This window comes from Phyllostomus discolor, chromosome 8 (genome assembly GCF_004126475.2).
Source record: "Phyllostomus discolor isolate MPI-MPIP mPhyDis1 chromosome 8, mPhyDis1.pri.v3, whole genome shotgun sequence".
Taxonomy (NCBI): Eukaryota; Metazoa; Chordata; class Mammalia; order Chiroptera; family Phyllostomidae; genus Phyllostomus; species Phyllostomus discolor.
This window is the reverse complement of record NC_040910.2, coordinates 92,022,250-92,032,847: the sequence shown is the minus strand read 5'-3', so window position 1 is coordinate 92,032,847 and position 10,598 is coordinate 92,022,250. Positions and strand designations below refer to the sequence as shown.

At 38.6% G+C, this 10,598-nt stretch overlaps 1 protein-coding gene across 1 annotated transcript in view; it reads right to left on the bottom strand.

Moving 5' to 3' along the window:
- Nucleotides 1-955: 955 nt before the first annotated feature.
- Nucleotides 956-10,598, bottom strand: part of GDPD1 (glycerophosphodiester phosphodiesterase domain containing 1) — a 42,055-nt gene continuing 32,412 nt past the window's right edge. Inside the window, exons 6-10 of the mRNA XM_028521576.2 lie at nt 10,452-10,541; nt 7,577-7,710; nt 4,890-4,949; nt 2,668-2,719; nt 956-2,276 (exon numbers count right to left, since the gene is read on the bottom strand). Coding sequence (XP_028377377.1) covers nt 2,154-2,276; nt 2,668-2,719; nt 4,890-4,949; nt 7,577-7,710; nt 10,452-10,541 — 459 coding nt within the window. The 3' untranslated portion in view covers nt 956-2,153. The remainder of the gene's footprint in view (nt 2,277-2,667; nt 2,720-4,889; nt 4,950-7,576; nt 7,711-10,451; nt 10,542-10,598) is intronic.

The window sequence follows — 10,598 nt, the reverse complement described above, 5'->3', positions numbered from 1 at the left end:
GCCATATACTTGGGATACTACTGACATGCTGGCCTATACCTGTAGCTGGTTCTGGCAAATCTAGTGCCAGCCTCGTCTCAGCAGAAGGGTCTAATCACATCGTTTGACCACTTCTTCAGCGTTCCTGGCCACGTTGCCCACCATGCCTAGCAACAGCTGTCTCAAAATGAAAGGATTCTTAGCCTCCTTTAAAACATGATACCCCAATCAGAAAAGTATTCAGATGTTTTCTGATAATGAATATCCTCTCTTGTTATAGATACTATACTTTCATTAAGTAATTTAAAGTTGCCCTGGCTGGCATAGCTCAGTGGATTATGCGCGGGCTGTGAACCAAAGCATCGCAGGTTCAATTCCCAGTCAGGGCACATGCCTGGGTTGCAGGCCACGGTTCCCAGCAACCGCACATTGATGTTTCTCTCTCTCTCTCTCTTTCTCCCTCCCTTCCTTCTCTAAAAAATAAATAAAATAATAATAATAATAATTTAAAAAAAAGTAATTTAAAGTCAGTCACCTTGACTCTAAAATCATCAAACTTTTAAAATATGGCTTTCTAAACATCTTTACCATACTGTGTGCTTTATCTTCTACGGGTTGACTCAAAATATATGCTGGCCCTATAATATGAACTGCTCTGAATCACAACAAAGCACAACTTAATAAGAAGAAATAACAAAAAGAATTATATCAAATATGATCAAAATGATCATTAGCAACTATAACCGTAAATTATAAAAAAAGTGAAAATGACTGATTTAATAGATTACCTGCCCAAGCTATTTGTTCACGTGCCAAGAAGCAACTTCTTTGCCACAAAAGTGTTTCCAAATTCTCTTTAAGCTAGGGAGAAACCACAGGTGTATTCATTCATCAGTTTATCACCTCACCAAATTCTGCAAAAGAGAATCTACAAGGGATGTGTCAATTTACAATTGCAAACAACAATGAAGAACACTTACTTTGTTCTTGGAAAACTTTATTTCAGTTTAAACAAAAGAGCAAACATTACTGTGTCCTCAGGGATAAGCGAGAGTAAGATCATCCTTCACAGCAGTGAACCTGCGAACCCCAGACGAGAGGTGGATCCAGGTAAAAGACCCTAAATGGTCCAGAGCACGTTCACATCCCAAAGAGACCATGAGAGTCAGTGGAGAAGACCGGAAACAGATTTACATGAGGTCACATCAGAAAACCTGAGAAAGTGAGAGCTAATGCTTTGGGAAATTCCGTTTCCATGTTAATACTCAGAGGAATAAATTTTTAAAGATCAGAACAGGTAGTTTATACTGTAAGTGTTAAAAACAATGATATACACTTCCATCAGGTTCATATTATTAGGACTCAAGATATTATTTAAAATCTAGGTGTAGGCCCAAACACTCAGTCATTACCCAAAATGGAAAATTTACATTTCTTTACAGGAAACATAAAAATGTGACTATTTGGATCTTGTGTTAATTTACAATTGATAAGTCCAAATTTAATGTTTAAAAAAAAAACAAAAACAAACAAAAAACAAAACCACAGTTACACACCTGGAGAAGATTCTAAATAGAATGCCCATTAACAACAGCAACCCAGAAATCTAATCCAGTCCAAGGACTTTATTTGTGATCAAGTAATAAACTTTCGGCTCCCTCTGCGAGTCTGCTTTCCGTGGGCATTACAACCTGCCAGGGAACCACAGTGCGGATCTCCCAGCTCTCCTGCCACTGCACGTGCCCCGCTGACTAAGATGCACCGAGAAATAACATGACAGTTCAAAACAGCTGGAGCGGACTCCCATGGTTTTGTTTCACTAACTAGCTAACTTTATTCCAGTGAAATTATTAAATTATCCAAGAGTCTTTGATTTCAGAATTACTTATAATGATAAAATCAGATACAGAAATCTTGATCGATAATCCTCTACTTATATCTTACAATCAGTTATTTCTAAACAAACTATTTACAAATGCAAAATATGCAATATTATTTAAAATAAATACACAATATATTGTGTGTACATTCTCAGACAGGCTTAAAAATGAGGTAATAAAACTTAACTGATTAAACCTTTTACCATTCTGGAAATGGCTTAGGAAAATGATGGTGAAACATTTTTTCTTAGGTCTTTTCACGTTTTCTTTGAATGCTTCTGAGGACTTCCTTTTCTACGCTGAAAAGTCATGTAAAAAATTCTTAAGCTTTGTGGGATAGTCTGTCATCACCCCAGTTGCTCCCAAGTCAAAAGCCCTTTTGTATTCTTGTTCTTCATTTAATACCCAAATATACACCTGAAAATTAGAAGCATGAGAAGTATGAGAAGAAATGTTAAGATAGAAAGTTATTTTTATAATAACGTTTATCCACTACAACCTCAGCACACTTAAGAAACAATCTTTTAAACACGCAATTTCATGAAATCATCACTCTGAATGGGCCCTGCCCCGCCCTCTGCCTTCAGCTCCTCACTCTCACCTGCGCCTACGTGAATGGACTTGACTGAGGGGCCAGCGCTTTCCTGCTCGCGGTAAGGCAGAGCTTAAGGTCTCCCATATGTCAACCGGCAAAGCAGCGTCAGCAGAGTTGGGACCAAATTAAGTCAGTTAACAGTCCCTGTCCCTTTCACTTGTGTTAAACCGGTAAACTATGCTGTCACCAAGACGCATCATCCCAGAAATTTACCTGAATGCCGCGGGCAGTGAGGTGGTCAAACAAAGCCTTTCTCATTAGTAAACTAGAAAACAAAAGGAGAACAGATTTAGGTACTTCTTAGCCCTAGGAAGGACTAAAATTAGTCCTTAGTCCTAGTTTAGTCAATTTAGAGTTTTATAATTCCTAGTTGAACTGGATCCCAATGCTTCCGCAATATAAACAATGGCCTGGAATAACAGCCGATGCTGTGGATGCATTTATATTTAAATGCTGGATCTCTTTTCACTGCTGCTGGTTGCTTGCTGGTGAATAACCAGGACCTTCTTTCTGCTCCTTGTTGCCATTAGATCCTCAAGAGACCCATTCTTATGGAAGCAGCTCAATGCAGTCTGTGTTCCTAAATTTGCAAGTTAAAGTAAGATGGTAAACTTGGGTCAAGTTCTATAACATCACAGTTCATTTACAGAACGATTAGTCTTGTGTGAGCTTTCTTAGAAACCTAACGTCTATTAATTACACTATGCTATGTATAGCAAAAATGCATTTCTTTTTTAGCTCCAGATAACCAACTTAAAAGTGAACTTTTAGAATATAAATCTCTTGAGCAAGCTTGGGAACTAATTCTACTGAAAAGTTACATGTCTAATTTCTATTCTGTTTATGTTTATTAGAATGATTAAAGAACAGAAACTAAAAATCATGTGCATTTAATCATGTGAATTAAAAACATTTTTATAATAATGCTTGAAAACTAGAAATTAAATCAGGAACAAAACAAAAACAATTTAAGCCCTGTGGCACAGAGAAAAGATAAAATTAGTTTTTCATCTCTTTGAAAGAGGAGCTAAATTAAAATGGCTGTCACTAAAGACTATTATTTAAATATTCAAGGTTCCATTTTACAACAAAATATAGCAAAATAACTTTGTGCTCTTTACTTAAAAATAAACTCAACACGTCTTAGAAATTAAGGCATTTTCTTTTTCTTTTTTTTAAAGATTTTATTTACTTATTTTTAGAGAGGGAAGGGAGGGAGAAAGAGAGAGAGAGAGAGAAATATCAATGTGCGGTTGCTGGGGGCCATGACCTACGACCCAGGCATGTGCCCTGACTGGGAATCGAACCTGCAACACTTTGGTTCGCAGCCCGAGCTCAATCCACTGAGCTACTCCAGCCAGGAAGGCATTTTCTTTAAAGTAGATGCCCAGCCCTGGCTGGTGTGGCTCAGTGGGTATGAATCAACCGGTCACTGGTTTGATTCCCAGTCAGGGCACATGCCTGGGTTGCAGGCCAAAGTCCCCAGTATGGGGCATGTGAGAGGCAACCACACGCTGATGTTTCCCTCCCTTTCTTTCTCCTTCCATTCCCCTCTCTCTAAAAATAAGAAAGGAAAGAAAGGAAAGAAAGAAAGAAAGAAGAAAGAAAGAGAAAAAGAAAGAAAGAAAGGGAGGAGGAAGGAAAGGGAGGAGGAAGGAAAGGGAGGAGGAAGAAAGGAAGGAAGGAAGAAGAAAGAAAGGAAGAAAGAAAGAAAGAAAGAAAGAAAAGAAGAAGAAAGAAGAAAGAAAGAAAGAAAGAAAGAAAGAAAGAAAGAAGAGATAGAGGAGGAAAGAAAGAAAGAGAGAGAGGAGGAAAGAAAGAAAGGGAGGAGGAAGGAAGGGAGGAGGAAGGAAAGGGAGGAGGAAGGAAAGGGGGAAGGAAGGAAGGAAGGAAGGAAGGAAGGAAGGAAGGAAGGAAGGAAGGAAAGGAAAGGAAGGAAGGGAGGGAGGGAGGAAGGGAGGGAGAGAATAACCCTATAGGTAGGGCTTTCTTTCTGCTAAATCTTGGTACAGATTTTTCTGAGAAATGTGCCATTAGTCAATATACATTTTACATATACTGTATTACTATACATACTTCTTTTATTATTTTATGTTTTTGACCAGAGGCTAGAGGAAACAAATAAATAGAAGGGAAAGGTTGAACCATATCCCAGACCTGCCAATAACCAGGTAGATAACCCCAAGGAAATCATTTAACTTCGGGTGGGTTGGTGCTCAGCTTTCTCCTGAAGTTCAATGAGAGTATTCCCCCAGATTCCCTAGTAAGTAAGCTAGTTCTAAATGGCTCATACACATTCCTTTGTATAGTGGGTACTCAACACACTCTTATTACAAATTATATGTAGAAAGCTTGCACTAAATTTAAGCATAGGATTTAATAGATATAGCTAAAATGACGACTTGTTTGTATATCAGGAAACTTAAAATTCTTACATATCAGAAAGCCAGATGAGAAACTTCTGACTTCTGGACATCGTGTGTGGTTCTTTTAACCTGTAACATAAAATTTGAAACATAAATTAGAAATAGTGTGATAAAATAAAACAAGTTCAAAAAAATGCAAGTTAGCCTCGCACTTAGTACATACTCAAAAAAATATCTGTAGAAGGACAAACATAAATTAAAATAAGGCCCATTTGGGTTCTCTACTTCTACCGATTTCAGGCTTTTTGCCACTGCTATTCAAAGGTTAGAAAAACAGTCACCTTTCCAGAGACCCCGAGTGCCCAGGGCTCACGCCTCTTCTCTTTTTTGGGGTGAAGCCTCCTTCTCCTGCTCTGTCTGCTGTAATTTAGTACAACGTACAGCAGATTCACACACACAACCAAATGAGACCAAACCGCCCCCCAAGAGCGTGTTTTTTTTTTCTTTCCCTTTCAATATTTGAAGACGGAGGGCCTGTACTTTTTGACTGCTTCGCTACCGAGAGGGCACACGACTCTCAGAGCTGCCTGGGCTTCCTCTCCACTCTCCCTGGTGCCTTGAGCAGCACCTCCGCCTGTGCTGCTGCTGCTACCTCTGGGCCGTGCCCGGAGGGAATCTCCCAGGAGCCGCTCTGCTGTGAAGACTTCTCAGCTTCGAGATTTAACAGCGCACAGTGGTTCTCAGTCTCCCCAGGTCTTCGTTTCTGGTTCTCTTTCTAAAGCCATCTATCAATATACTCTTAGTATAATCCTGACTACCCACACTTAAATTCACTTTTTTCCTCACTCTGAATTCAGTTTTTATTAGAAGCTCCCTAAATAAAATCCTTTTTTCTCTAAGTCTAGCCAAGGTGGAAAGTCCTGGTTGCTATTTCAGGAACCTCAGGGATTTAGTATCTCAAATACTAATTACCTCGTTACACACAAATTATTATGTTGTCTTAGGAAGTACCCATTGTCTTCCATAAAACAAACAAACAAACCCCAAAACATTAAAACATACACACATAAAATTCTACCTGTGTCTTAATCTGTAATCACTTTTTAGAGACAAGATTAATTCTATGAAGTTTGTTCTTATATCTGTATTTCAATAATATGTGCTTCTGAAATGAATGCACAGAGGTAATCTAGAAAGCACAACAGTCCATTCCGGGCCAGAGGAGAGCTAAGTACTTTAGAAATAAATGGTTAGGAATCATTTTACTCTAGCAAAGGAAAATTATTTCTTTGTAAACAAGAAGTGATTTCTGTTGTTTTGTCTGAGAAATAGCTACAAAGACTGCTAGTAAATATAACTGGGAACCGATAAAAATGTTCATTACTAAGAAACTCAAACTGCCCTGGCTGGTGTGGCTCAGTGGATTAAGTGCCGGACTGCAAAGTAAAGGGTCACCAGTTCAATTCCCAGGCAGGGCACATGCGTGGGTTGCAGGCCAGGCCCCTGATGGGGGGCACATGAGAAGCAACCACACATTGATGTTTCTCTCCCTCTCTTTCTCCCTCCCTTCCCCTCTGTCTAAAAATAAATAAATAGAATCTTAAGAACAAAACAAAACAGAACAAAAAACCTCAAACTGGCCAGAAACATGGATGCTGAATACAAAGGTACTGACCAAACTGCTTTGCTTACCAGTATTTTCTAATGATTAACGACTAATATTTCAGCTTGATTTTTTCTAACGTTCTGTTTGGGGATGAAAACAGTTTTCATGCAGGTGAAATCACATTTAAGCAGTTTCCCCAGGAACTCTGAATTCCTTTGTCATGGCTTGGTGGTTATTATTACAAATTTATAGTTAGAAATAACATTCTGAGGGTGCAAGATCATGAGATAAAGCTATCTGTCTTTAAAAATAATGATAAAGATAATTTAATGAGGAAAAACTATCATTTATTGAGTGCTTATTATTTGCCAGGCAATGCTAAGTGTTTTACATTTTTTTCTTTGCAGTAAATTAGTGTGTGAAGAGCAAGGCTTCATACCCTGCCGAGAAGTTAGGCATACACGGAGGTATCTGAGATAAACTCATTCTATCCTTCTCCGTCTCTCCCATCTCCAGAGGGTTTTGGGGTTGCTGTGGTGGCAGTTGTTCTGCTTCCTAACGTATTCATACTAGTGGGGAATTAGAAGTTTAATGGAAGTTCAGCTTTGTATATTTGTCAATGAATCAGGAAGAAAGGAAGGTGGAGGGCAATTGTTATTGCATGTTAGAGTAAGAGAATTATTAAACTTCAACAATTAAGCTCAATTCTTTTTACCTAATTTTAAGAAAGTCATTGTTACATGAGATGGGTCCAGATTAAATACTTATAATCCTTTATTATCCGTTTTAGAGAATGTGTCTTAATTATGTCAAAAAACACTGTTGCCCTGGCCAAGTGGCTCAGTGGGCAGGAGCAGTGTCCCATACACCAGAAGGTTGCGGGTTCGATCCCCAGGAGGGGTGCCTATGGGAGGCGACAGATCAGTGTTTCTCTCTCACACTGATATTTCTATTTCCCTTTCTCTCTCTCTCTCTCAAATCAACAAAGAAATATCCTCAGGTGAGGATTTTTAAAACATAGTATTGTTAACATAGGTCAGTTAATCAAACATGGAAATAACTACAGCAATCTATCCTTTATCACTAATATTGATATTAAGGACCTTTGTCTTAGTCCTCCTGCAATCGACAAAAACAGGTAACCACTTACTTCAATATGATAGACGGCATTGGGATTTCAAAAAACTGCTCTCGAATGGGCACGAAGGGCAAGAGACCAGTGAAGAACAGGCCGAGAATGAGCAGAACACGCTGCAGGCTGAAGAGTATGGGAATGTCTGAATTCTAAAAGACACAGACAATATTATGTTACTTTATAATTGCTCGAATAAAGGGGATTATTTCACAACCTTCAAAATTTCCCAAGAGTGTATCTTGACATCTATTAAAAGTAGTCCCTGAATTATCAGTATCCAAACACACCACACTTAGAAATGGCTCACAGCCCTGGCTGGTGTAGCTCAGTGGATTGAGCGCGGGCTGCGAACTAAAGTGTCGCAGGTTTGATTCCCAGTCAGGGTACATGCCTGGGTTGCAGGCCATGACCCCCAGCAACCGCACATTGATATTTTTCTCTCTCTCTATCTCCCTCTCTAAAAATAAATAATTAAAAAAAAGAAAAGAAAAAGAAATGGCTCGCCTGTCACAAATGGGTTAGTGCCTGTCTTGGAGCCCTACAGTGTTAACTGATGATATTAAAGTTTCTGTATTCCCTGCTCTGTATTCTTATAGTCCCACTTCTGTCTGCTGGTAACAGTGCTTACCACCAGGGATTAAATCCACCAAATCTAATGGAACAAGACAAAGAAATGATGGTGTGAAACAGTAACCTTACTCCTGTTGAAAAATACATAACTCTATCTATATATAGAAATATATTAAATTGTTGCAAATACATCATCTTTCAACTACATTATAAATCAAATATAAATAGGATTCTGTAAACTAGTCCAAGAATTTAACCACCATTTTAGGCTTCTATTGGAAAAAGCATTTAAGATCCCCAAGCCCTCAGAACGCCAGCTTCCTGTAGGCATGAACCCTTTCCTTCTTACACATGCACACTCCATACCCCTTGAACAGCTCCCCAAACACCCATCTCCCTGGGTCCTCCTAGATTTGTCTCTAAAACAAATAAAAATTATGATAAATTTGAATTTTCTGTATAAAATATATTAAAAATCATACAAAAATTAATTTATTTTAAATATTAGCTCTAAATTACCCACGTCTTTATTGTTTTAAAAATAGAGTAAATAAGTTTGAGGATTTCTTTTCCCCCTATGTCTATATGCTGCTTTGTGTATCTTCAGCGTATTTATAGGCAGGTGTGCCAGCTGCGACACAATACACGAGTTTCTGATTTCTGCAGATTCATATCTTAAGAATAACAGGGCTTATGGGGAAAATGGGGTTGGGGGCTGGCCTTCTGAACGCATGCAACTTTGGAACCCGAGACCTAACAGCAGCAACGGGTACTTGCAAAGAGTCATGCCAGGCTGCCGGTGGGGGAGGGTGGAGAGGCTGCTGCACATAAACAAAGCTCACTTCCCTTGATGAGGGCCTCGACTGTACCTTTAGTGTAATGCTGCTGACCTTGGATCTATGTTTTTGCCTCGTTTGCTAGGAAGGAAGGTCTTCCAAAAAGTATTTGTCGTATTTCGGAATTGCTACTTCTGTCGTACTTCTTCTGCACTATCCCTTGTACTCCAGAAGAGTCCTTGAGCCTTAAGACTTTTTAACATTTTGAATTTCAAATTCTCTTAGTTGACTATATAGCTAAACTTGCTTATAGAGTCTTAGCATACCATTTCAACACATATCAAAACTAATTCTTGTAGATACAGTTTCTTCAATCAGAAGCTAAGTAGCGTTGGATGACCTTACTTCTTACACTACTTGATAATCATGATCCTGGCTTAATTTGATTGACACTATTTGGCTTAATTTGATTGATTTGAGGCAAAGAAAAGCTTGAGCTACAGCTGAAGGACTAAATACTTTTTCTTAATTAAAAATTACACACACACACATAAAAAATAAATAAAAAAAATAAGCCAAGCGGTGAAAGACAAATACCATAGGATCTCACCTTTAACAGGAACCTAAACAACAAAACATAGAAACAAGCAAAATATAGCCAAAGACACTGAAATAGAGAACAGGCTGACAGTGTTCAGAGGGGAGGGGGGAGGGAATTTCAGGGGAATTTCAGGGGAAAAGGGCAAGGGTTTACAGGGACAAGTATAAAGGACACATTAACAAAAACTAGGGGCGGATGGAAATGGGAGGAAGGTGGAGAGGGCTGGGTGGGTGGGCTGGGATGGGAGTAAAAGATAGAAAATTGTACTTGAGCAATAATTAAAATAAAATAAAATTTTAAAAACCTTTGTAAATAAAATAAAGTAAAATAAAATAAAATAAAAATTCCAATGAAAAAAAATTACACAAAAAAATTCGCCCTGGCTGGTATGGCTCAATGGATTGAGTGCCAGCCTGTGAACCAGAGGGTCACTGGTTCGATTCTCAGGGCACAGGCCTGGGTTGTGGGCTGGATTCCCAGTTGCCGGTATGTGAGGGGCAACCACACATTGATGTTTCTCTTCCTCTTTCTCCCTCCTTTCCTCTCTCTAAAAATAAGTAAATAAAATCTTTTTTTAAAAAGTACACCAAAAATTCAATTACCTTACAAATTGCCTTAACAGATAGGAATATTTTGTTTTAGAATGTACACGGCAAACTGTTGGTAAACAACTAATACCAGCACGTGGAAACAGTAATCCTGTAAGCCAGTCCAATTATACTGAACTTTAGCTGCAAGGTCCGTTTTCTCTATTAAATCGATTATCTATGAACCATTATCTCCATTAGCAAACTCTGGTTAGTTGCTTTCACCCAGTACCATTGGTTTTCATATCAAGGCTATGAAATAAGATAATTTTAAACAACTATTACTGTAATAACTTACCACTTATAGACATACAATAACAACAAAGGTCATTCTGTACCACCTTCTGAAGAATTACCTCTCTGTAGCACTTCTCTACAATCTCGTAACTGGCATTGCCCCACACTGTCAGGTGTTCTCGCCTGTACTGCTTCACCAGCTCGGAAACCTGCAAACGAAAATCCAGACTTTTATGCACATGACTACCTACAAATCCACTTACATT